Raw genomic sequence first — 26,979 nt, 5'->3', positions numbered from 1 at the left:
TCCACTATAGCGTGCAGCAGGACGGCACAGGCCAAAGTCGGGTTTAATGCCCGACAGTAATGAGTTGGCACAGATCACGCCCGGCTGGTGCCGATACCAGGGCCGCGTCGCTAGTCATCACACGCACACAGGGGTTCCATTGTCTCGAGTCTGTAAAAACACTATTAAAGCAAGTATATTATGGGTTTATATGCATGCTTAGTTCTTTACAATAAAGACACATCAAAATGATAATTTCATAGAGGCGCTAGCACTACTGCGGCATTGAATATTTCTGAAAGCATGGTATTTACTAGCTCTAATAAACACATGCTACAGCGTCACACTTTCTGATGGATTAAGATTTATCAGACTACCGAGCAGAGTTTCTCATATTTTATCATAAGTTCACCTGACGTGATCTACTCAAGACCTTTTGATTTGGTGTGCGGGCGTAACAAAGCTTGATGACTGTCTGGAGTCTTGTTTTAGCACTGCTCCATTCGTTACACTTTATCAAGTGTAGACGCTGATCATTTTCCAATAATAACAGCTGAAGGAGCATGATTATGGTGCTCTAGGAACATTAGTCTAACACAAATGTGGGGTTTGCCGCATGTATCGACTCCTTTGAAATGAAAACATAATTTGTATTTGTCAGAATGCATCATATTTCAGTCCACCCACAATGCCTCAGTAGTGTCATCACTGCTGATGTGATTATTAGTCAAAGCACCTTTCTGCATCATGATTGTCTGTTTAATGAGTGGATAGAGTAATCGGTGCTTGTACAGTAGGAGAGATTAGCAAATTACACAATGTGAATGAGACTATTTACACTACTGTTTAAAAGTTTGGGAATTGTAAGATTTTTTGAAAGAGGTCTCTTCACCAAGGCTGCATTCATTTAATCAAAAATAAAATTTTTTTTTTAAAATTGAAAATAAATGTAAAATAACTGTATACTATCTAAATATATTTTAAAATGTAATTTATTCCTGTGATGCAAAGCTGAATTTTCAGCATCATTACTCCAGTCTTCGGTGTCACATGATCCTTCAGAAATCATTCTAATATTCTGTCACTTCTGTCTATTATATTTCTTGGTTTTGAGATAGAGCCCTGACACTCCTGTTTTGTCTTGTCTGTGTGCCTTGTTTTATGTGCTTTTATGTCATGTTTTGTCTTGTGCTGTGTTGCATGCAGCTTGTGTTTATCACTGGCTGCATGCTTTCATGTTGTCTTGTGTTGTGTGAACACGTGGCTTATGAGTTATGTGTGTTCTCATTGGCTGCGTGTTCATGTCTTGTTTTGTGTTAGCGGCATGGCTTGTGATCTGTTTTACTGGCCATGTGCTTGTGTTTTTGTCATGTTTGGTGTGAGCACATGACTTGTCATGTGTGTTTCCTTGTGCCAGCCCCTCCCATCTTGTTACCTGATTATTGATTAATTTGCCCCACCTGTCCTCCCTCTTTACCTCCTGTGTTTGCAGTCCTGTGCTGGTTCGTTGTCGAATGTACCCCTTGTGTCCTGCTTAGATCCTGTTGTCCAGTCCAGTCCAAGTCAAGTCTTTTGTTTTCGCCCACGGGGTAGTTTTTTTGTATTCTGTTTTATTATTAATAAAAGCCCATTGTTCTGCACTTGAGTCCTAGCTACTTCCACCTACCTGAAACCCTGACAAATTACTGACCCCAAACTTTTGAACACTAGTATGTTACCATCAAAGTTGGAAAAAATAGGTGTTGTGAAAAAAAATTATATTGCAAAAGGTAATGTTTATGTATAAAGTATATTTTCATTGTAGCTTATGTTTGTCTTCTTACCAAATAAAATTATTAGGTAGGACCAATGCAAGCTTATACTTTTTCATACCCATTTTAAAAATGTTAGTATTTCCATTCAGCGTTTTTATGCAATATCCAATAATTTATGTGGATAGAATCCTGGCTACTTTTGGCACAGTGGAAGAAGGTTGGTACAGTTGCCAACCTGAGAAAAACAGAATAGGTTTGATTGCTTATTGTTGTCTTTTGCTATTACATTTGCTCAGTTTAGGGATTTGAACAAACCACTAACACTAAGGGCATTTGTCGAATAACTTGTACAGTTTATGGTCATTAATGATTGCTCATGTTTGGCTTTTTGAGGAACAGTGACATATAGCCAACATATAGCTTCTCTTAGCTATATGACTTTTGATTTGGGGCAGTAAGAAACGACCTAGCAACTGCATAATACCAGCCCATATCTTTAAGCACTAAGCCAAACATTGGTCATGCATGATGGCTTCCCTTCCAAGTCTTTTAAGTCCTGTGAACGCTTGATAGGGTATTTGGCTTGTGAAAGCACTTGACTGTTATTAGCTTGGCAGTGGAAAGTCCTGTTTTAATAAGGCTAATCTAGTTTTTTTCTCCTTTAAACAAATTTAACACAACAGACATTTGGCTCCCTTATAAACCTCACACGATTGTTTTAGTGTGAGATTCTCATCTCAGTCCACTTACTGACCAAATCACCCCATTGACATTAAAAGGCACTCATCTATGTTAAAGCTTGACATAAAGTGGTGATGAAGCTGATGTAGTATTCACATTCTTCTCCTTGTTCATTTAGTTCTCCACGGCTACTCCTTGATTTCTATTGTATTCTGTGTGTGTTTTTTTACTTTTATTGCCTTGGTCTTTAGCGGGAGCTGAGGTGCAGCCTGGAAATCCACACGGCTCTCTTTATTAGTTCCTGGGCTCACTGCTGCTGCTTCAGTTTTTGGTTGTTGTTTTTAATTTGGGAAATGTAGGTCAGGGCTTAAGAGAAAGTACTCTTATAACTCAAGTTGCTTTGGCTTTCGTGAGCACACATGCTTTATTTTAGAGTAATATTGCATTGCTATGCATTCAAAGGAAGGTTCGTATACAGCTTGTTAATGATTTTGTTTTACAAGCATAATAATTTAAGTATTGTGCACTAAGTTTGCCTGGGTGAGACTCATATTTTGTGATTATCACTGCTGTTTCTTATTTGTGTTTCGTGTTTTTGATCGTCTTCTCTCTTTAGCATGGGCATGAGCCATGACGACGATCACGCCAGCTGCACCGGCCACTCTCACATCATGTCTGGGGAATGGGTCAAAGGTCGTAACCCCAGTGATCTCTCCTGGTCCACCTGCAGTCGTGACGACCTGGAAAAGTTCCTCAGGTGAGTTCTATAAAATATAAAATCTTTAAACTAGCCTCTGTTTTTTTTAAAGGGTGATACTAAGAACTAGACAGTTGAATGGTCTATAAATTAGCATGTGTTATACTAATTATATAATTAAACTTTAACAACATTGCTGTAATAATTTAAAATGTAATTTTTACCAATGTTGCTATAATTATATTTAATTTAGAACAATTAATTGATTTTAGCAGATAATATGAATGCATGTAATTAAACTATCGTTTCTTTAAAAAGTGTCATTTTTAGAAAAAAACATTGAGATTTCTGCATATACAGAAAGACTTTTATGTGCACATGAAAGAACTGTGTACAAATGAGAATAATGATTTTACAGTAATTATTTATTTTAAAAAGACTAATTCAAAAAATTATAATAATTATATTTATAAATAATATGTGTAATACTCATAAATATTTGTAGTATTAATAATATATTTATAATTAGTAAATCATTTCTATATCATTTCCAAACTGCTTTCTAGTAAAATTCAGTCTCCCACATTCATTTTCTGGCAAAATTATCCTTGTGAAGATGAACAGTGAAGCGTTTGAATAGAGTTCATTCTGGAAGCCAAGGCTTAATAGTGTATCGCTGGCTCTATAAACAAAGAACCGGCTGGAGTCATCGATCCTCACGGATGTACTGCAGCCGATGACAGAATAAAGCGGCAGTATTCACTGTCTGGTGTGCCCGGAGCACTTCTGACCTCAATTCAAACTACAAAGTGTCACTGTATCCAAGCAGATACCAACGTTATCCAAACTGTGCTGTTGAGCTTCTGAGAGTATTTTAATGCCGGAGACAATCAACCAGATTAGTGTTTCTTCCTGTAGAGTAAAGCTCCTCGCTACGATAACATGACAACATGGCTTTCCAAACTCACGCATGAATGTTGCTTCTTGTTTGTATGCATGATGTTACACACATGGAAATTAATTTCCATGGTTTTACTTTATCAACATGCACCAATGCTAAATTTTCTATATATCCTAATCATTTGTTAAAAAAATTTATTAATTACTGCAATGAGCTCATTGTTTTCCGTCTTAAATGAATACATTGTTAGCTAACTGCGGGATTTGTAGATACATAACAAATCACACAGTTATAACACAGTTATGCCACAGTTATGGTATATGCAAAGTTATGAAATTCATAACTTATACAGTCACTTCTGATCGCAGATCACTCTTAATTGAAATTTAGACATGCATTTTCTGTAAAGCTGCTTTGAAACGGTGAAAAGCGTTATACAATTAAATGTGAATTGAATTGAACTGTACTTTTTTAGTTAAATTTAGTTTAGTTTAGATTAGGGGTGTAACGGACCAGGCCCCACAGCTACGCACGCAGCGGCTTCACGTGTGTGTTTTTGTTTGTATGTGTTTGATTGTTTGTGTCATATTTAGTTGTGAAAATCTTCCGTACAGCCAAGGGTGTAGATTTGGTTTGAACATTGGGGGGGTTGAAGTTTGGGTATGCTTCCTGATATTTTTTTTATAAGAAACATACTATTATTATTATTATTATTATTATTATTATATAAACTAATATAAATATATAACTATTATACAAGTATTATAATACTAATACCTAGGATGGCTGCAGGGTGAGTAAATCATGGGCTTATTTTCATTTTTGGGTGAACTATCCCTTTAATGAGTGAGTCACATGAATCGTTCTTTCAGCTGATTCGGGAATGAAATGAAACAAACACCATAGCTTGTTGCTCGGAGAAACACAACGGTTCTGTCGTGGCTTTGATTGAAACTATTTTCTTTGGTGAAATAGCAAAAACAAATATTCTTTATTGTATGTCACTTATCATGTATGGGAAAACGACTCTTAGGGGCCGTTCACATATCGCGTCTGAAAACGCATGAAATGTGTGGCTGCGCCGCTGTCTCCTTTTTCTGTGCAACCATGAACTGCGCTCTCCACAATTGAATTGAATCAGATTTAATCAAAATAATAGGTACTTGATAAGTCAAAAAGCTCCAGATATCCCTGAACCGCTATGATCAGCTGTTCCTCCATGTTAACTGAGCTTTCAATGTCGTTACGGTTCTTGTCACATGACATGACCTTCGATGCGCTTGCGGCATTCAATAAAAAAAGTTACGATTTTTTCATCTCGCTGCGCCTGGAAAACAGAACCGCTTCTATTATGAGAGCGCTTGCCGCTTCTATTATGAGTCAGCGCTGTGTTTGTTGGTGAAATCGCGAAGGAATATTGGGCGTTACCAATTTCTGCAAAGGAGGAGGACTTTTAGTACTTTTGTCTGATTTATTATGACAAACTCACATTCAATTCAGAACAAAAAATATAGTTACGAAATAAATCAATTCTACATATTTTATGTGATCATGATATAAATATTGGGGGGGTTGTAATGCTAGATTTGAATATGGTGGGGGGGGGGGGGGGGGGGGTCTTTTGATCATAGGACTACAATTGGATCAGACTACAATAGTTCAAGTTCAAGTCTTTATTTTGCCAGAACGACCCACATCGCCTGGAATTCATTTTGGTGAATTGGCTCACACAAGACAATGCAACATAACATATACAATAAAAACATGAAATCTAAACAGAGAACAAATACTTAGATTACTGCTAATAAATAGTAATGAAATTAATCAAACAAAGTGCTAGTGCGTTTAGTGACCCTAAGAAGAAGGAGGGCATAGCTATGTCTGAAGTAGATAGAGATTGTTGTTGTGAGTTGAGAGCCCTCACAGCCTGCGGGTAAATAGAAAAACGGGTGGTTCTGGATCTTATGCTTCCTAACCTTCTGCCTGATGGTAGAGGGATGAAAAGGGAATTAGCAGGGTGTAATGAATCCTTAAGTATTTTCAGACCAGTTTTGAGTAGACGGATGTTATAAATGTCACAGATCTTAGGGAGGTCCAACCCTATTATTCTTGATGCAGTGCTAACTACCCTGTTCAGTGCAGACTTATCCTCCGCCGAGCAGCTACCCCACCATACAGTGATCAAGAACGTGAGAATGCTCTCAATCACAGCCCTGTAAAAGTGAAGCATTCCAGCCTTGGACACTTTAAATTTCCTAAGTTGTCTCAAAAAGAAAAGTCGCTGATGAGCTTTTTTAACAATCTGGCTGACACTAGGGTTCCATTTGAGACTGGAGGATATAATGGTCCCAAGGAACCTGAAACTTTCCACCCACTCTACAGTTTTGTCCTTGATGGCCAGGGGCTGGAGCGACTTAATATTTTTGCTCCTAAAATCAACAACCATCTCCTTAGTTTTAGAGATGTTAAGGGACAAGTTGTTAATTGTGTACCACTCAGCCAGCAAGGACACTTCTGTTCTGTAGGCCGATTCATCATCGTTAGTAATGAGGGCTACCACAGTGGTATCGTCTGCAAATTTAAAAATTTTCATGGTGAGAAAAACAGTCATTGGTGTAAAATGAGTATAAAAGGGGAGACAGAACACACCCCCGGGGGGCGCCAATGCTGGTGGACATTGATTTTTACAAAAGGTCATTAACCCTAACCACTTTAGATCCATCAGTTAAAAAGTCTAGAATCCACTTACATATGGACTCCTTAACCCCCAACCCCAGGAGTTTGTCACAAAATCTCATTGGTATAATATTATTTAAAGCAGAACTAAAATCAATAAACAGAACCCGTGCATATGTAGCTGGCCCCTCCAAATGTTGAAGAATATTATGAGTATAAAGAGAAACTGCATCTTCAACAGACCTGTTCTCCTTATATGCAAATTGATGAGGATCAAGTGACGTAGCTGAGAGATGATTAGCCACTAATCGCTCAAAAACTTTCATGATAACAGAGGTTAGGGCCACTGGTCTGTAGTCATTCAAACAACTCGCATTCGACTTCTTGGGCAGAGGAATGATTACAGCTGATTTAAAACATGCTGGGACTTTACATACTCTAAGGCAGGGGTGTCAAACTCAATTTCTGGAGGGCCACAGCCCTACAGAGTTTAGTTCCAACCAGCTCCAACACACATACCTGTAGTTTTTAAATAAGCCTGAAGAACTTGATTAGCTGGATCAGGTGTGTTTAATCAGAGTTGAAGCTAAACTCTGCAGGGCTGTGGCCCTCCAGGAATTGAGTTTGACACCCCTGCTCTAAGGGACCAATTAAAAATGTCAGTGAAGACATACAACAACTCATTGGCACACCATTTAATAGTGGCAGCAGAGACCTGGTCAGGGCCTGATGCCTTCCTACAATTTTGTTTCCTCAACAGAGATCTGACCTCTGTTTCTTCTATCAGAAAAGGTGGTTCAAGAGGAGCTATGCCATTGAGGAAATTAGAGCTGACTGAACATTCAGAATTACATTCAAATCTAAAATAAAATTAATTTAGCTTATTAGGTAGTGAAGGGTCATCATCAGAAACTGTATAATTGTTTTAGGGCTGCAACAACTAATCGATAAAATCGATTATAATCGATTATGAAAATCGTTGTCAACGAATGTCATTATCGATTAGTTGGTCTGCTTACGTCACGGGGAGCGTTTACTGGTACGCACACACACGCAAGGTCTCTCTCCCTCAGGCGCTCTGCCGAGCGCGCGCGCTACACGGTTTGGAGCAGTCTCTGTCTCGCATGCGCGCTCTTGCTTGCGCGCTCTAGATTTCATTTCGGGAGTTTGAACTAATTCGCGGGCATCAGGGAGCCGCAATCAATATGCGGGAGACTCCCGGGACTTCCGGGATCTTGGGATGTCTGTATTTTGTCTCGAGCATCAGGTTGCGCAATCAGTTCGCTCGCAACGTAAGTGATGGATTAAAATAGCGCTACCGCAGAAATAGGTTAAATTAAAACGGTCTTTACAAAGCGAAGCACTAAATATAAAGGCAGTTAATAACAGCAACAGTAAAATATTGTTTTTTAGTCACTGTACTCAGTGGTTTTCAGCGAATGCTTGTGCACTAATGCATAATTTCTCCTGTCCTTTACTCAAGCCTGTTAGCTTGCTGGGTAACGTTACCTCCATTCCGTTCTCTTTTTATAGCATTTGTCTACTAAGTTTTAATTGTTTTTCAAACGCGATCTACTGCGGCTCTACATTCACACAATTGTTTTCAGTCTTTCTATATTTATTTAATCAATTTATCCTTATAATATTCTTTTATATATAATATATATTATATTCTTTATCCTTATATTCCTTATATATAATTAATTTTAAATAAAAATTAAATGAATTATATATTTTAGATGTTTTTAGTTTGTTTTTAGTTCAGATATTCACATCTGAACAACATGTCTGTGTAAATTTGTTTTAACAAAAATTGTGTTAAAACATAATATGTGGGATATCATTTTTTTAACAACAATCATGTTTGTCAACTTGCCATCAGCAATTATCATTAAAAAAAATGCAAATATTGATATTAGTAAAACTCAATGTGTGGCTTTTGCACTTTTTAAAGTACACTTTTACACATAAATACCCTGATTTACGGTTTTATTTAGTTATAATAAAAAAAAAAATCTAATTTAATTTCTATCCGATTAATCGATTAATCGAAAAAATAATCGTCCGATTAATCGATTATCAAAATAATCGTTAGTTGCAGCCCTAAATTGTTTTTATAATTAGTAATCTGTTGAAGGCTTTGCCAAACACCCCTGTTATCATGGACCCAAGCTTAGCTTAAAGCTTGGCCCTTTGGTCAGCTTTAGCTTTTCTAACAGCCTTTTCAAATGCATATTTAGCCAGTGAATACTGACAGATATGTCCACTCTGAAAAGCACTTTTTCTCTCCAGATTCAACATTCTAATATCCTTACTAAACCATGGCTTGTTATTGCTATAAACAGTCACAGTTTTAGAGGGAAAACATACATTTTCAGCAAAGTGAATATATGAAGTAACAGCATCACAGTATTCGTCCAGGGTAGTGATCTCATCCCTAAAGACAGACCAGTCAGTAGTATGAAGGCATTCTTTTAGTTCGTTTTGTGCTTGTATAGACCATTGTTTGATCACTTTTTTTGTTGGCTTAGTAAATTTCAGTCTCTGACGATATCGAGGGATGAGGAAGATAGTGTTATGATCTGACCGTCCCAAAAAGGGCCAAGCAATAGAATGATATGCATTAGAAATTACACAGTAGCATTTATCCAGTATCTTTTCACCCCTGGTAGCAGTATGAATCTGCTGCTTGAACTTGGGTAGTGATTTCTTTAAGTCCACGTGATTCAAATCGCCTAAAATTAAAACCACAGAGTCCGGGCTAGAATTCTCCACCTCTGTTATGAGAGCCGCCAGCTGCCTGCAAGCCTCCTTGGCTCCCGCTTTAGGTGGGATGTAAACAGCGGCGAAAATGACGGAGGAGAACTCCCGCGGTAGATAAAAGGGTCTGCATTTAACAATTAAGCTTTCCAGCTCCGGTGAACAATGTCGCGAGAGGACAACAGAATTGGTGGACCAGCTTTGGTTTGTATAAAAACAGACACCCCCACCTAACTTCTTCTGTGAATCCTGCTGCGATCGATCAGCTCGTAGTAGAGTGAAACCCGGCAGGAGAAGGCCCTCGTCTGGCGTGCTGCCATCCAGCCACGTCTCGGTCAGGCATATAACAGAACAGTCAGCAGCGTCCCGCTTAGATCGAATCAGGATAGCCAGCTCGTCCTGTTTGTTAGTCAGGGAGCGGACATTCGACAGGATCATGCTTTTTGCTTCCTATACAATAAGTGAATTTGTGGACTCACATAATATACCGGAGGAGATAGCCAGGACATTAGGCTTTCCGTGGATTGTTGTCGGCTCCGGCTGGCATCGCAGGCGAAGGAAACATAGGAAGCAAAAGCACGGATGCGGTCTGGCGTACTTGCGAGACTAAGGAGACAACCGCACAAACCACCGCTGCCCAGCATTTTTCTTACTACCGCCATATCTATCAACAACAAAATGGACAAATTTAATCTACAAATCTCTGTGAATAAACTCACAAAGGATTTCATTTTGATATTAACTGAGACGTGGCTTCACCCACATATCCCAGAAGAGCGAAGGTCTTATGGGTTTGGAACAACATGAGGGTGAGTAATTAATAGGGTTGGGTTTTATCCGATACCAGTATCTACTCTGTATTTTTTAAACGGTTCCGTTGCTATGTTCCTATCCTAACCTATGTTCTCTGAATAGGGAACGAGACGCTGCGTTCGCTGCCAAGCTCCTCGCACTGCTGACAAGCTCCTCGTGCTGCTGACAAGCTTCCTTTTTCGGCAGAGAAATCTGAGGAGCAGATGTTGGCGTGCGCCAATATAATATGACGACGTAAGAGCGTCGAGGCGGCGCCCGCGCCATCAGCCAATGGATTGGCGTGATTCTATATGGGCTTCAGACAATCGGTACACCCTGAGGGCGTTCTGATGCGTAATTTTACACGTGAAATGCAGCCAAACCTTGGAGCGTTTTGTCTTCGGCATCTTCATTCATCCCCTCGCTATCAGCAGACGTTCCGGGAGTCTCCCGCATATTGATAACGGTTCCCTGATGCCCGTAAATTAGTTAAAATCTCTCGGAATCTAGAGTGAGCGAGCAAGATCACACATGCGAGACAGAACAGACTGTGCTCCAAACCGTACAGTGCGCGCACGGCGAAGAGGGAGAGCGAGAGACCGAGAGACCTTGCGTTTGTGTGCCTCATGACACAGAGAGTCAAGAATTTTCATTCTTATTCGGTCTGGTTACTACCGTTTACGTCGGAACCGGTTCCCTATTGGCACCGCGTTTCGGTACCCAACCCTAGTAATTAATTACATAATTTTCATTTTTGGGTGAACTATACATTTAAGGATCGTATTCGTAACATCATCTTCAGGTCTGGCGATAGAGGCTGTTTTCGTTTTCAACATTGAGAGAGCCTACCTGAAGAGAGGCACCAGGGAAGCTAAAATATCCTACAAGAGGAAGATTGATGACCAACTCAATAACAAGGACCCACGGCAGGTGTGGCCGGGCATTCAGCATCTCACCAATTATAAGTCCACCAACCGAAAGACCGCTGACAACGACGTCTCTCCGGCAAAGGAACTTAATTGTTTCTTTGCATGTTATGAATCAAAAGCAGTAGGAACAACCAGGACACCTCCACCAAGCTCCAACAAGCACACTCTCACAGTGTAGTAGCATGATGTGAGGGCATGCTTAGGGCAGTGGACACAAAGAAAGAGGCCAGCCTGGTGTGACAGGAATGGTGTTGAAGTCATGGACAGACCAGTTGTCGATGGTTTTCACAAGGATCTTCAACTAGTCTCTCTTTATTTCCATCTTGCCTGAATTCTGTCACAATTATTCCACTTCCAAAAAAGCTTCAACGATAATCGCCCAGTCGCGCTTACACTGGTCATTAGAAATGTTTTATAATAATAAACTTTATTTTATATAGTGCCTTTAAAAGTTGCATCTCAAAGTGCTTTACAAGAACATACAAATAAAATACATTGAAATAGGGGAAAAATAGAAACAGCCCTTTGAGAAGCTGATCCTACAACATATGAAAACCAGTCTCCAACCTACCTTTGATCCATTCCAGTTCGCTTACACAGCAAATGGGTCTAAAAAAGATGCTTTCGTTACTGCTCTTCATACTGCACTGAGTCACATGGAACATCAAGGGTCTTATATGAGGAGGCACTTCATAGACTTGAGCTCTGCCTTTTATACAGTCATTCCAGGCAAATTGATTAAAAAACAAGACCTTCGGGTCGAAATGTTGTACAGTCCAATAAATTGATTCCTTTGGAAGCAGCAGTGGCAGTGTGCCGACTTTTGTTTACTCTCTTTCAATTAAATTCCTGTCGATTAAATTCACAATTATTCTTTATTTTATTCACATAAATTCTAAATTGCTTTGACAAATTTCATTTGAATATTTTACAGTCAATTTATTTACATTTTACATATTTTACATAACATACAGTATCATATTTTTTTAACTCCAGGTCTCTCAAACATCCTAACATTTTAGGATGAGCTGAAATATTAAATATTTACAGAAAGCAGACGTGCTTGGAAATCCCAAAGTGTATGCGCTCATTAGGGTTTAAGACATCAACGTCAACTCTTTCAAAATATTTCTCATTTTCCCTCTTTAAATAAGAGTTTGGAAACCATTTTGGGTTTTGCAGACATCTGCCGTGTTACAGCTGTCTGTGTTTTTCTAATTTCACAGTTATAGGAAGATAAGAGATTAGACTTGGAGAAAGGACGGTTTTACTTTGAACAAATTAATTAGCAATGGAAAACCAGTATTAGAAGCACAGCAATTCCTAATTTCTTTTATAGGAAAGCTTGAAATTTTTCCAGTTGTGTGTAAAGATGTTTTCTGCATCCTGTGGATTTCTCTTAACACGTATTGTCTTCCAGATCAAAGGCCAGTGCCTGTTTGCTGCATACTGACCCACGTAACCGCTACCTCGTCCGTCTGCCAGCCAAACTTCCCGGGATGCACTACAGCGCTGATGAACAGTGCCAGATTTTATTCGGCACGAACGCAACTTTCTGCACTGATATGGAGGTGTGTCTTTCAGCTGGGAATGCACTGATATCATACTGCACTCATGTACTACATGTTTCCGTACCGTAAACTGACATAATGCATGTACATACACACAAATAAACTTCGGCAGTAGACAAAAATCTCAGTAGATTGTAGATATTGCATGCAACCAAATCTGTTTGACCTAAACAACCTCAAATACATCTATGTATGAAAGCTTTTTTCCATCACAGAAAATAAATTAAAATAATTCAGACAATACAATTTAGACAATTTTAATACAATTTAGAAAATTTTTACTCACAACTGCGAGTTTATATCTTGCAATTATACATTATAAACTCATAATTGAGTTTACATCACGCAATTCTGACATTTTTTGGTGAATTCGGAGTTTATATCTTTTTCCATCTTTGACTAAAAACAAAAATAGAAAAGGTAATTGTGACTTTATCTCACATTTTTGTTACTTTTTTCACACAATAGCGTTTATATCTGATAATTCTGACTTGTGAATTGTGAGATTTAAACTTTTATTCTGTTGTGGAAATAAGCTTCCAAATATACAGTAGTGGCTAAAAGTGATGTCTGGAGGTGATATTTGTTTTTAATGACCCTACAAGTTTGATTAAACCATTAAAATATGAGGAAAATATTGTGTAATATATATTTCCCTTTCAAGGGAACTTCGAGCTGCGTCAAACGCTGCGGGAACGCCCCTGCGTTGTGCGTCATGAAGCACGTATGGAATTAGCCCAATGGAGAGATGAAACGTCATAGGCGGGTGACGTCATCGACCAGGAAACTATAAAGCACCCCAAAAACACAAGCGCATTAGCTTCTGTGCTTTCAGTCGCGCTACATGTGAATCTGTCCCTGTGTGATATTGTCTGTCTTACATACCCTGCACCACACAAACAATTTATCCCTATATATATATATATTGAGAGATTATGGCGGACGAACAGCAGTTTAGAAAGTGTGTTCCTCCCTGCTCGCGTTATTTAACGAGCGGGGATACACATGATCTTTGTGTTGTTTGTTTGGGAGTTCAGCATGCCCAGTTTGCTCTCGAGGGAGCAGACTGTGAGCATTGCGAGCGTTTGCCGTTAAGGACGCTCCGCTCCCGCCGATCGCTCTTTGAGGAGAGCGGTTCGGTGCGCGCTCCCCGCGGTTCGGGTCCCGCTTCTGCCGAGGCAGAGCGGCGGCGCTTATCGTGGGGATCGCAGATGGATCTCACAGCGGGGTTTGAGACGGGCTCTGCCTTATCTCTCCCTTCACCTGTGAGATCCAGTGCCTCTGTCCCGGGTTCGGAAGCACGCGCTGCGGTTTCTTCCGCTCGGGCTGAGGCACCAATGCTGCAGCTATCCAGTTCTGAGGAACTTGATGTTGTTAGTGTTGAGGGAGATGTGGAGGATTCGCCACCCCACACTCCTGAGAGTGGTGAGCTTATGGAGGTGTTAACAAGAGCTGTTGAAAAACTTAATATTGAATGGCCAGTGACTAGACAGGAGTCTGTTTCTAAATCAAAGTTGGATGAGAGATTTTTGCCGTCACGTGTGCAGCCTCCACGCCGGTGCCTGCCGTTTTTCCATGATCTCCACACCGAGGTGTCGAAATCATGGAGAAAACCGGTGTCATATAGAGTGTTTAGTCCCCAGACTTCAACATACGCTAATATTATGGGAGCCAAGGCTCATGGTTATGGTGCTTTGCCTCGTGTGGAAGAGACGCTTGCGAGCCATCTCTCCCCCGAAGCAGCATCATCTTTTAAGGCACCGGCATTACCCACCAAGCCTTTAAGAAACACTTCGGCTTTGGTGGGTAAAGCATATTCGGCAGCAGGTCAGGCTGCGTCATGTCTGCATACTATGTCAATCTTGCAGGCATACCAGGCTGATCTGCTAAGGGACATGAGTGAGAGTGAGGAGGTCAGTACTGACGTAGTTCGCGAACTGCGTCAGGCTGCTGATTTATCCCTGCGTGCCACCAGAGAATCGGCCAAATTAATGGGTCGTTCTATGGCAGCTCTGGTGGCCGCAGAAAGACATTTGTGGTTAAATCAGACTAATATTAAAGAGAGAGAAAAAGCTTTTCTTTTAGATGCTCCTCTTTCTCCCATGGGGTTGTTTGGTGATGCTGTGAATTCAGTTATCGATAAATTCCAAGAAGAAAAGAAACAAACTGCAGCTTTTAAAAAGTTTCTTCCCCTTAAAGTTCATGTCCCTGGGGCTGCTGGGCGGGAGCAGCCCCGGCCGTCTTCGAGCTCATCACATAGAGCGCAGCAGAGGCAGAGTGTCGCGTCTCGTGCTCCCCCTGCTGGACAGTGGGCTCAGCCGCGACACTCTCAGCCGACGTTTTCTATCAGTAGAACTGATCTGAGGACAGTTATATTGGCTAAGAAGGCTTCGGCTAAGAAGAAGTCCTGACGCCAAGCCGTTCAGGATGCTGAGGGTGGTCCCCACCGAGGCGGAAAGGTGTTCACCTCTTTTTACGGTGCCCATTCCTCCTCGGTGCCCTCAGGGGCTCGTTCTGCCAACCCCGCCTTTATGCCGGGGCACAGACGATCCCAGCGAGCGCTTTCCCGAGGGACGCTCGCTCCCTCTGAGGAGGGTCTCAGAGCGGTCAGACCAGTTGTTCCCTGCCGGTGCGCCGTTACAGGGCGCTGCGTCTGCTGCTCAAGTTACACCAGAGGCCAGTCTCGAGAGGCTGGTACCCTTAGTAGAATTTCTGGCAGAGTGGAAAAGCCTTCCAAAAATATCTCATTGGGTCCTGCAGACAGTAGAAAAGGGTTATGCTATCCAGTTCAGGTGTCGTCCACCAAAATTCAGAGGGGTTCTGCACACAGTGGTGGGCCCCGAGCAGGCTCTGGTATTGGAACAAGAGGTGAAAACGCTCCTTCAAAAAGAGGCTATAGAACGGGTTCCTCCTCCCAGTTTGGAGTCAGGTTATTACAGCCGATATTTCATCGTTCCAAAGAAGGATGGGGGGTTGCGTCCAATTTTAGACCTGCGCATATTGAATCGCTCGGTAGGGAAGCTAAAATTCAAGATGCTCACTATCAAGCAGATCGTGTCTCAAATCAGGTCCGAGGACTGGTTTGTCACGATAGATCTGAAGGACGCATACTTCCATGTGTCCATCCTTCCACAACACAGGAAGTTCCTGAGGTTCGCCTTCGGGGGCGAGGCGTACCAGTACAGGGTTCTTCCGTTTGGCCTAGCTTTATCTCCCCGCACTTTCACGAAATGCATGGATGCAGCACTAGTGCCTCTGAGGCTTCAGGGCATTCGTATTCTCAATTACATCGACGATTGGTTGATTTTAGCTCAGACCGAGCAGATGGCGGTTCGGCATCGAGATGTCGTCCTCGCTCATATCAGAAAGTTGGGGTTGAGGCTGAACGCAAAGAAAAGTGTATTATCTCCTTCCCAGAAGACCACTTTTCTGGGTGTCGTTTGGGATTCGGTATCGATGCGGGCGCGACTCTCTCCGACCCGCATCGCTTCGATTCTCTCAGCTGTGAAACAAGTGAAGCTAGGCCAGCTACTCACTGTCAAGCAGTTTCAGAGACTGTTGGGTCTGATGGCAGCAGCGTCCAACGTTATACCTTGCGGCCTGTTGTACATGAGACCGCTACAGTGGTGGCTCAGGACCAAGGGATTCTCCCCGAGGGGAAATCCGCTCCGCACGTTCAAAGTCACGCGGCGCTGCCTTCGTGCTCTGGTCATGTGGAGAGAAACTTGGTTCCTATCCAAAGGTCCTGTGCTGGGGGCTCTTTGTCGTCGCATAACGCTAACGACGGATGCTTCCCTCACAGGGTGGGGGGCGGTCATGAGTGGTCGCCCAGCCCAAGGTCTGTGGCAGGATCATCATCTTTCGTGGCACATAAATTGTCTAGAGATGTTGGCTGTGTTTCAGGCTCTGAAACACTTCCTAACAGACCTGAGAGGCCATCATGTGTTAGTTCAATCAGACAACACGTCGGTGGTCTCTTATATAAATCATCAGGGGGGCCTGCGGTCTCGCCGGCTTTACAAGTTGGCCCGTCAGATCCTCCTGTGGTCCCAAGGGAAGCTACTATCTCTGAGAGCAATGTATCTCCCTGGGTATTTGAATGTGGTAGCAGACTCCCTGTCGAGGCAGGGGCCGAGGCCAGGGGAATGGAGACTCCACCCCGAGGTGGTGGAGCTCCTTTGGTTGAGTTTCGGTCGCGCCGAGGTGGACCTATTCGCTTCCAAGGAGACCACTCATTGTCATCGGTGGTTCTCCATCACTCTTCCAGCCCCCCTGGGGTTGGATGCTATGGTGCAGCCGTGGCCGAGGTCACGTCTGTACGCCTTTCCCCCGATTGCTCTGTTACCAGGAGTTCTGGAGAGGGTCCGCCGGGACGGGGTCAGTCTACTACTAGTAGCCCCGTTCTGGCCGGCCCGAGTATGGTTTGCGGACCTGATTTCTCTCCTGGACGGTTCTCCTTTGGAGCTCCCGGTCAGGAGGGATCTACTCTCCCAGGCGGGGGGCACGATACTTCACCCCCGCCCAGAATTGTGGAAACTGTGGGCTTGGCCTCTGAGGGGGCCCAGCTCATAGACTCCGGTCTCTCAACCGAGGTTGTTGAGACCATTCTTAACTCCAGAGCTCCATCCACGAGGAGGCTTTATGCCTTGAAGTGGAAACTTTTCACTTCTTGGTGTGGAGAACACCTGCAGGACCCAGTTAACTGCCCAGTGGGTGCAGTGCTGGAATTCCTGCAGGAGCGCTTCTCCACAGGGTTATCCCCCTCCACACTAAAGGTGTATGTGGCGGCACTAGCTGCTTACCACGTCCCTTTCAGTGGAGTTTCTCTTGGGAGACACCCGCTTATAACTCGTTTCCTCCGTGGCACTTTGAGGCTGAGGCCAGCAGTTCGTACGAGGGTGCCGACTTGGGATCCGGCCATTGTATTAGAAGGTCTTTCCCTAGCTCCTTTTGAACCTATCGAAGAAGTTCCTGAGAAGTTTCTCACTTTTAAGACTATCTTTTTGCTTGCTATCTCTTCACTAAAAAGAATCGGAGAATCTGTCGGTTTCACCCTCGTGCCTGGAATTTGCACCTGGCATGGTTAAAGCTTTTCTGCATCCTAGACCAGGTTACGTTCCTAAGGTTCCTACTAATATTGTTAGACCTACGGTTCTGCAGGCTTTCTGTCCTCCTCCATTTATGTCATCGGACCAGGAGAAACTTAATTCACTCTGCCCTGTTAGGGCATTAGACGCTTATGTCCACAGAGCTGCCCTGTGGAGGAAATCAGAACAACTTTTTGTATGTTTCGGGCCACCCAGGAAAGGGTGTCCGGCGTCTAAACAGAGAATGAGCAAGTGGGTGGTTGAGGCTATCTCACTTGCTTATGAGTCGGCTGGCCAGCCTTCACCTTTGGTTGTCCGAGCTCACTCTACCAGGAGTATGGCTGCTTCTAAAGCTCTTTTGTCGGGGGTTTCCCTGAGTGATGTTTGTGATGCGGCTGGATGGTCTTCACCGCATACTTTTATTAAGTTCTATGACCTAGACTTAAGCTCTACCCCTGGGGCACATGTGCTCTCGTCATCTGTGCGCTAGTCTCACATGACGGTCATTTGGTCCTATGGCGACGTGGGTATTCGCGTTCCCGCAGCGTTTGACGCAGCTCGAAGTTCCCTTGAAAGGGAACGTCTCGGTTACGTATGTAACCCTAGTTCCCTGATAGGGAACGAGACGCTGCGTCGCTCCGCCATACTCCCGGCACTCCCGTTAGCGCTTCCTTCAAGCCTATCAGAAGCTAATGCGCTTGTGTTTTTGGGGTGCTTTATAGTTTCCTGGTCGATGACGTCACCCGCCTATGACGTTTCATCTCTCCATTGGGCTGATTCCATACGTGCTTCATGACGCACAACGCAGGGGCGTTCCCGCAGCGTTTGACTCAGCGTCTCGTTCCCTATCAGGGAACTAGGGTTACATACGTAACCGAGACGTTTTTAATATTTTAAATATGAGGCCGGGAAGAACAAAACACTAAACTTGGTTAGGGTAATTATATCTGATAAAATTATTTGTCAAAAAAGGAAACCTACAGTTGAAGGTTTTATTTTAGTATGCAAAAATGAATTTAAAAACAAAAAGCTCACAGGAAAAAGCATACATTGACTACAACATAGTTAACATCAGTTAATAATATTTAATTGCTTCTTGTTTTTGCATGTGTTCATAATTTCTCTGTATGACAGCCTGGCCAAAAATTATGTCCGCTCAATTTGGCACGTTTCATTGAGTTATCACAAAGGAAACAATTGACTCCAAGTGCAACTATGCGATATGCTTACAAAATATTTAACAAATTTTTAAATGTCAATTTACCTAGGCCCGACATCACTTTTGACAAATAATGTATGGAACAGAATCACATTACAGTTACTTTTTTTGTTGGCTTGGCCCTGCGATCATTCCCATATGTTGCTAGTGGAAATAGAAAATTATCCAGGCTACATTTGCAGCAGGTGATAACTTAAAAGGGTTTCCGTACATAATCATAAAACATGTTTATCCACACAAAGCCTTCTCCTAGAGCTCTGGAGATTTCCAGCTGGAACTTTCAGCTCAGAAATTGCCATAGTGAAAATATCAGAGCGGATGGCAGATGTTGGCATATCAGGCTTGATCTGTTACGTTCAAAGTCAGTTTGTGCTTTCCAGAGCATGTAATCATCAGCTGTAACCATTCAAATCATTGCTTTAAACATCTCCACTTGCTACCTGTCCATCATGAATGTTTACCATCTATATTCCACATATACCATCTGTGAAGTTTTACAGCAAATATCTAACTGTGTGGAATCACATAAAACCTGCATTAAGATAATGAATAGTCCGTATAATATATATATTTTTTATAAACAGTAAAAAAAAGTATAAATAAAGCACTTTAATGGCCGTCCTGCCACCTTTAAAAATGTTTTTCTCTGGGAGATTGTAAAATGTGATTGAGCGCTTGAGGTAAAGGACCGTGCCTGGCTGAAGTAAAAATACAAAGTTGTCAGACTGACATAGAAGATACTGTCCATCTTAAGGGCTGTTGGGTAATAAAGTCTCTTTTTTTGAGGAAAGGACATGTGCGGGCATTAATTTACACATTGCATAAAAACATGAAATAAATACATTTATTTATAAAATAAATTAAAATGTATAAATTGGAAAAACAAAACACAATTCATTTATAAAATAAATTAAAATATATTTTTATTGAAATATAAATTCTAAATTAAGATATAATATATAGAAAATGTAATTAAATTGTGAATAAAGCAAACAGGTCTTCAACATTTAATATTATCTGGCATTGTAATTATTGTGGCATAATAACTTATGTAACACATGTAAATGTTTTTGAAAAAAGAAAATATTTAAGCATCAGAAAAGTCTGAGTTTTTTAATGTTTTGTTCTGATTATGTCAGGCGGGAGGGGATTATGTCTATTGAGAATGAAAAGATAGAAAAAACTTTCTGTGGGGTACCGTATATGCGTTTTTAAAATTAAAATTAATGTTTAAGTTAATTGTGGAGCGTGTAGCAAAGACATTTTTATATCCAAAAAATATTTAATTATTTTTCCTCTGAAACCTTTATTTCCATGTGACATGATGTTGTTTCATTTGATGCATTTCATTTGGTTTTCATTTGATACAGTTTTATAAAAAAAAATGTAGTAAAATAAAAATGAAGCAAAGCACCAATTTATTAAAAGGTGTTTAAAACTGTTATGGTGCTGTCTACACGAGTCTAAACTGTGTCTGTTTTAGCACTTGATGTGTGCGGGTCTCTGGTGTTTGGTGGAGGGAGACACGTCATGTAAGACCAAACTAGATCCACCGCTGGACGGCACAGAATGTGGAGCCGACAAGGTAACCTTTTTATCTTTAATATTATTAAAATGGCTATTATTAAAATTATTTACTTTTAATCTGAAAAAGAGTCAATACTATGGGTAAAAACATTTTGACAAATGGGGAATAGAGTGGCTGAAGTAGCTGTATAGTGGCTCAAAAATGTCAGACAAACGTATATACTGTTTCATTTATTAAAATGAGAGAAATTTACGGGTGTTAAAGGTACTCTAAGCGATGTCGGGTGACTTCTTGTTCACGTTTAAAGTATTGTCAAACAAAACGGAGGCTAGCTAGACCGTCCCTCCTCCTCATCCGCGCACCAACCCCCCAAATCCTTCTTGTCGGTTATTGGCTGGAACAGTTTGTTATGTTTCGTGGTGCGGGTTAGCCCAGTTTGTTTTTGTGGCCGTTTTTGGAGCCTGGGGTGTCTGCAGAGACCGCGTTTTTTTACAGTGTGTTCAGGGGACAGGCAGCTACCGGATAGTGAGGAGATGTTTGCTGTATGTGATAAAAAAAATGTTGGCCTAAAAAACATGTGACATCGCTTAGAGCACCTTTAAAAAGCAAATAAATGCACGAATTGTATTGCAGTATGCAAACAGCATTGATGCTGATATTGATTTTGAACAGCCATCTATCAATGTACACAACATTCAAAAGTTTAGAGTCAATAAGATTTAAAAATAAATATATATATATGAATAAATGTATTATAAAATTAATATATATATGAATATATATGAATAAATGTATTATATATATATATATATATATATATATATATATATATATATATATATATATAATTAATACATTTATTCAGCAAGGAGGCATTATATATAATCCTATTATATATATATATATATATATATATATATATATATATATAAATATATATATATATATACATTTATTCAGCAAGGATGCATTAATTGATCAAAAGTCACAGTAAAGACATTTATAAAAAAAAATATGTGTGCGAGACAGCGAGTTCTTTTGAACTTTCATTTCATCAAAGAATCCTGAAAAAAATGTATTGTGCTTTACACAAAAAATATGTAGTCTTTAACATTGATTATAATAAAAAAAAAATTCTTTCAGCATATTAGAATGATTTCTGAAGGATCATGTGACACTGAAGAATGGGATAAAAATGATGAAAATTCAGCTTTGCATTACAGGAATAAATTACATTTTAAAATTATTTTAGAGTTATTTTAAACTGTAATAATATTTCACAATATTACTGTTTTACTATATTTTTAATCAAACTAATGAAACCTTGGTGAGCATAAGAGACTTTAAAAAACGAAACGATCCCAACCTTTCGAACAGTAGTGTAAATCAAAGGGAGATTTTCATCTTGTATTTCTTAAAACATGTAAAGTTGCATTAATTTATTAAATGAGGTTAGAAGTTTAGAACAAACCGTATGTAATGTTTGGGGAGCATCAACACAGCACTGCTAGCAAATCACTTTTTTATAAACAATATGAATCTCTGGTATGTTCAAATTTAGCTGGATTAATGTGTGTGTGTGTGTGTGTGTGTGTGTGTGTGTGTGTGTGTGTGTGTGTGTGTGTGTGTGTGTGTGTGTGTGTGTGTGTGTGTGTGTGTGTGCGTGTGTGCGTGTGTGCATGTGTGCGTGTGTGCGCGTGTGTGCGTGTGTGCGTGTGTGTGTGTATCAGTGGTGCAGGGCCGGTGAGTGTGTCAGTAAGACACCCATCCCACAGCATGTGGATGGAGACTGGAGTCCATGGAGCACATGGAGCATGTGCAGCCGAACATGTGGCACAGGAGCGCGCTTCAGACAGAGGAAATGTGACAACCCCCCGTAAGCCTTTACATCACTTTCTTTTGCTCTCTAGGGCTTGCAAGATTACACATTTTTACTAGTCGACTAGTCATGCAGGAAAGTAACCTACTGTAAATAACTCGTCATTCGTCATCCAGATTTTTATCCCTGTTTTCAGATATACAGTAATGGCCAATATTACTCTACTGTATGTCCAGAGGACATATTTGTTTTTATTGACCCTACAAGTTCGAATAAACCGTCAACATTTTTAATTAGATATTTTTGAAAATATTTTAAATATGAGGGATAAAAAAACACTGAAATGGTTGAGGCATTTATCTGACAAATCTAGCAAAATATTACAGCTAGAGGTTTTATTTTATTATGCAAAAACAAAAAATGCATAGAAAAACAAAAAGCTCAAAGGAAAAAGCATATATTTACTACACAACATAATCAGTTATTAATATTATGTTGGTTGTAGGGTGAATATGTTAATTTTCCTAGGCCGGACATCACTTTTGGCCACTACTGCTCGTGTCCGTTGCTGATTACTATACAAAACTAACTAGTCGTGCAAAACTCTTGTTAACAAACATGCTGTAACCTAATCTTGCTCTGGTCAGGAGTTGATTTGACCCCGTGCAAATGCATTCACCATTCAAATCCTCAATGCACCACAATAATCGTGGTTGTGTTTTTGCAGGAACAAGCTTTCCTCTCACTCTCCTCCTTCACATAATGATGCTGTTTCTCTTAGAGTGTCATTTCTCAAATCCTCACATCCGCCAGAGAGCTTGTTATAAAGTTCTGTGTGTGTGTATGTGTGTTTAAAACATGATGTAATAATTCAAAGTTTTCCAGTTATTTCCTGCGTATAACAGCATGCAATTTGTGAACGATGGTCCAAGACGCAAGACGAGCGTTTTTGTTTTGGATGCTTGTAACGTCTTGTGCTGTATTTGTGAGGTAATCACTCTTTTACGCATTTGTCCACCTTGGATCGTAAAAACTTGGAGCTGCATCAAGCAAACCGAAGAGCATAAAGGAAGAAAAATAAGGCTGACATCCAAGTCACGTTCTGTTTCAAAGTAGCAGAAAAGGGTAGAGAAAGATTGTGAGGAATAAACTAGATTTGCATTTACTGAAAGAAATAGCAGCTTTTATAAGAATAGTGTTAAAGTTTTAGGAAAGTTTAGGTTGTAGGTTTTGGGTTGTGTGCAAATATTAAAATATTAATATTATTATATTATATTATATCATATCTGTTGGTATTAAACTTATTGGTACATATTATGGGCCCTATTTTAATAGGTCTAACCATTTGATGATCTAACGATTTTTAACACATGGCCTAAAACACAAGTGCACTTAGCGCATGTCCGAATCCACTTTTGCTAGTTTAATGACGGGAAGAATGGTCGTGTGCGCGGCGCATGGTCTAAAAGGGTTGTCCCTATTCTCTTAATGAGTAATGGGTGTGTTTTGGGCGTAACGTGCAAAAAAACCAATCAGAGTCTCATATCCCATTCCCTTTAAAAGCCAGTTGCGTTCGCGCCATGGCGGATTCGCTATTTACATGGTGGAATTTGCAAGCTGAAAAATTTAACGCTTCACAATGTGCCTGAACACAACTCGTTTTCAGACCACTACCCCCATGGGCGCAGAGATGGGCGCAAATGCATTTGCTACACAAACAACGTGGCACAGGACGTGAAAATAACTGTGTCCGGCTGAAACTAGCAAAAAACACTTGCGCCGGGTGTATGATGGGGCCCTATATATTGAATGCTGAACTCTGTATCCGTGTTATTCAGTAAGTGATGTTTAATCTTTAATCTAGACAACATGAAATCATATATATTACTGGTCTTATTCAAAGAAAAAAACTGTCTTTTGTAATCTTTCATCAAAATATAATAACTTGCTCCACCTCAGAAACACCTGTCCTTTTCTGCTAACATCATTTTAAACATGCAGGCTATTCTATTATGCTAACCATTATCCAAATTGCTGTTTATGGCTTCTTTTTTTTTGGAAACTTTTTACATCATTGATAATAATAAGAAATGTTTCTTGAGCAACATTATAGAATGATTTCTGAAGGATCATGTGACACTGATAACTGGAGTAATGATGCTAAAAATTCAGCTTTGACAACTTACAAATTACATTATATATTCAAATAGAAACAGTTATTTTAAAATGTAAAAATATTTCACAATATTACTGTTTTGCTGTTATTTTGATCAAATAAATGCAGCATTAGTGAGCTTAAGAGTCTTTCAAAAACACAAAAATATTTTTGACCCCAAACTTTTGAATGGTGGTGTAAATGCTCTAGAAGTTTAATAATTCAGGTTAAAGCTTTAAAACAAAGTCTAACTAAAATGATTGAGAGATGTCGGTACTGTTCTGCTTGGCAAACTCATTAACATGAGAGACATTTTGGAGAGACTCACAGAGGAAATGAGCCAGCTTGAATGATGGAACATGATGGAGACTGTGAAAATGTGAGGATACATGTTACTGAACAGGTTTTGAACTGTTATGTTGTCAGCTGTCATCATTTAAGGCAGTGAAACGAGCTCTAATGAAGGTTTATGGGCTCTCAAAATCTACTAGTTAAAGGAAAAAGCTTCTCTCTGTCATTTTTTGACTGACGTCTGTCATGGAGTGACTGCCTCTCCACACATCTCTTCTTCTCAGTCATCGCCCTACAGCTCTGATAATGATCTTCATATTTTGTATTTTTAGGTTAGAATTCCTGTTTAGGTCATAGAACATGAATTCTATGTATAACTGTTATATATGAATAACCATATTTCTTGTGGTTCTGGTTCTCCAGGCCTGGTCCAGGAGGGAGGCACTGTCAGAAGGCCAGCGTGGAGCATAAAGTGTGCGAGTGGCCACCGTGTTCCAAGGGTCTGCCCACGTTTAGAGATCAGCAGTGTCAGTCTCATGACCGGCAGGCCAGTAAGAAGAAAAGCCAGATGTGGTCAGCTGTGATCGATGATGGTAAGACTAAAAATATACCACTAGTAGAGTATTTATCTGTGTGGTTATAATCAATAAACAGTAGAGTCCTGAAGTCTAAGACCACAACAATGCCTAGATGTTCTTTTAAACATCCTCTTGGTCTCATGCCTCTTTATCTCTTAGTTCTGTTGTATTACTATCCTCTTTTTATGGTAAAAAATACATAAACATATCATTTAATACATTTACGTTCATTCATTTAGCATATATCCATTTTTGGTATATTTGTAGAGGCCTCAGTACCAGGAGATGAGAGTGAGAACTGAGAAAGTGACCAATCTGTCTGATCTCGATTAAAAACAGCACATGTGTAATTTCACACTGAGAGCTCGTGTCAAGGATACGTTCACTTGTTGATTACCAGGCAGCTTATGAGCAAGAGGGTGAATGTTATGCCTTGTTAGGATCCAAATTCATCTCTGAAAGTCTTTTGACCCAATCTTCTTGTTGTTTTAGTGCTCTCACTGTCACTCCTAATCATCCTAACAGTCCTGTCATCCCGGCAGATTGTTTATTTTTTCCTGTGTCACTAATGACAATAATAAGCCTAAGCTTGGTTCAAGGCAATATACAGTATATGCTGATTTTTTAATTATGTAAACATGCTCCACCCATTTTTGTTTTGGTATGCTTGATCAGGCACTGATGTAATTTTCTGTCCCATGTTGGAATTGTTACAGCTGTCCACCAAATGTCAGATTTTTCTTTTTCTTTCTTTCTTTCTTTCTTTCTTTCTTTCTTTCTTTCTTTCTTTCTTTCTTTCTTTCTTTCTTTCTTTCTTTCTTTCTTTCTTTCTTTCTTTCTTTCTTTCTTTCGGTCTGTCTATCTATCTATAAATGCCATTCAATATAGATAGATGGATAGACAGACAGATAGATTAGTCAAAAGCAATAAAGCAGCAACACTCAAGTGTGCTTTTTCTATTTTCTCTCACAATGGTACAAACAAAGGCTCTCCAAACTTTGATCATTGTGATCACTGCAGCTCTTAAATCACAACACGTCACTCAGAAACAGGCTTGTGATCTTCTTAAGTAGACTCCTCAGAACATGTGCACCAAATAATACCTTGAGTGCACTTCATGTGTTCTTGCTGAAAGTATAAATACGTATGCCTCCTTTAGCTTCAAAGCTCAGTTTACTGCATTTATTTATGTGTGTGTATGCTTTTATTTCCCAGAAAAGCCATGTGCTCTATACTGTACACCCATTGGCAGTGATGCACCAGTACTAGTGGCAGAGCGTGTGCAGGACGGGACACCATGTGGACCGTATGAGAGCGACCTGTGTGTGAGCGGAAAATGTCAGGTGTGTATTCACAAGGTTTTTGAAGGCTTTTGAAAGAAGTCTCTTATGTTTACCAAGGTTGCCTTTTTTTTTTAAATACAGTAAAAACAGTAATATTATAAAATATTATTACAATATATAATGCATAGTTTCTCTTTTAATTGATTTTAAAATGTGATTTATTCCTGTGATGCAAAGCTGAATTTTCGGCATCATTATTCTAGTCTTCAGTGTCACATG

General features: G+C 40.2%; 1 protein-coding gene across 4 annotated transcripts in view; it reads left to right on the top strand.

Annotated features, from left to right (window-relative positions):
* The window catches only part of adamts17 (ADAM metallopeptidase with thrombospondin type 1 motif, 17), a 196,612-nt gene that overhangs the window by 77,954 nt on the left and 91,679 nt on the right, over positions 1–26,979 (top strand). For all 4 annotated transcript variants that reach the window (XM_077227986.1, XM_077227985.1, XM_077227987.1 and 1 more), the window contains exons 9-14: positions 3,031–3,171; positions 12,590–12,740; positions 20,530–20,631; positions 22,305–22,450; positions 25,263–25,432; positions 26,633–26,760. In XM_077227986.1, coding sequence (XP_077084101.1) covers positions 3,031–3,171; positions 12,590–12,740; positions 20,530–20,631; positions 22,305–22,450; positions 25,263–25,432; positions 26,633–26,760 — 838 coding nt within the window. The remainder of the gene's footprint in view (positions 1–3,030; positions 3,172–12,589; positions 12,741–20,529; positions 20,632–22,304; positions 22,451–25,262; positions 25,433–26,632; positions 26,761–26,979) is intronic.

Source organism: Siphateles boraxobius, unplaced genomic scaffold (assembly GCF_051911475.1).
Source record: "Siphateles boraxobius isolate OS27281-9 unplaced genomic scaffold, OSU_SipBor_1 130, whole genome shotgun sequence".
Taxonomy (NCBI): domain Eukaryota; kingdom Metazoa; phylum Chordata; class Actinopteri; order Cypriniformes; family Leuciscidae; genus Siphateles; species Siphateles boraxobius.
This window is presented reverse-complemented; position numbering and strand designations above follow the sequence as displayed.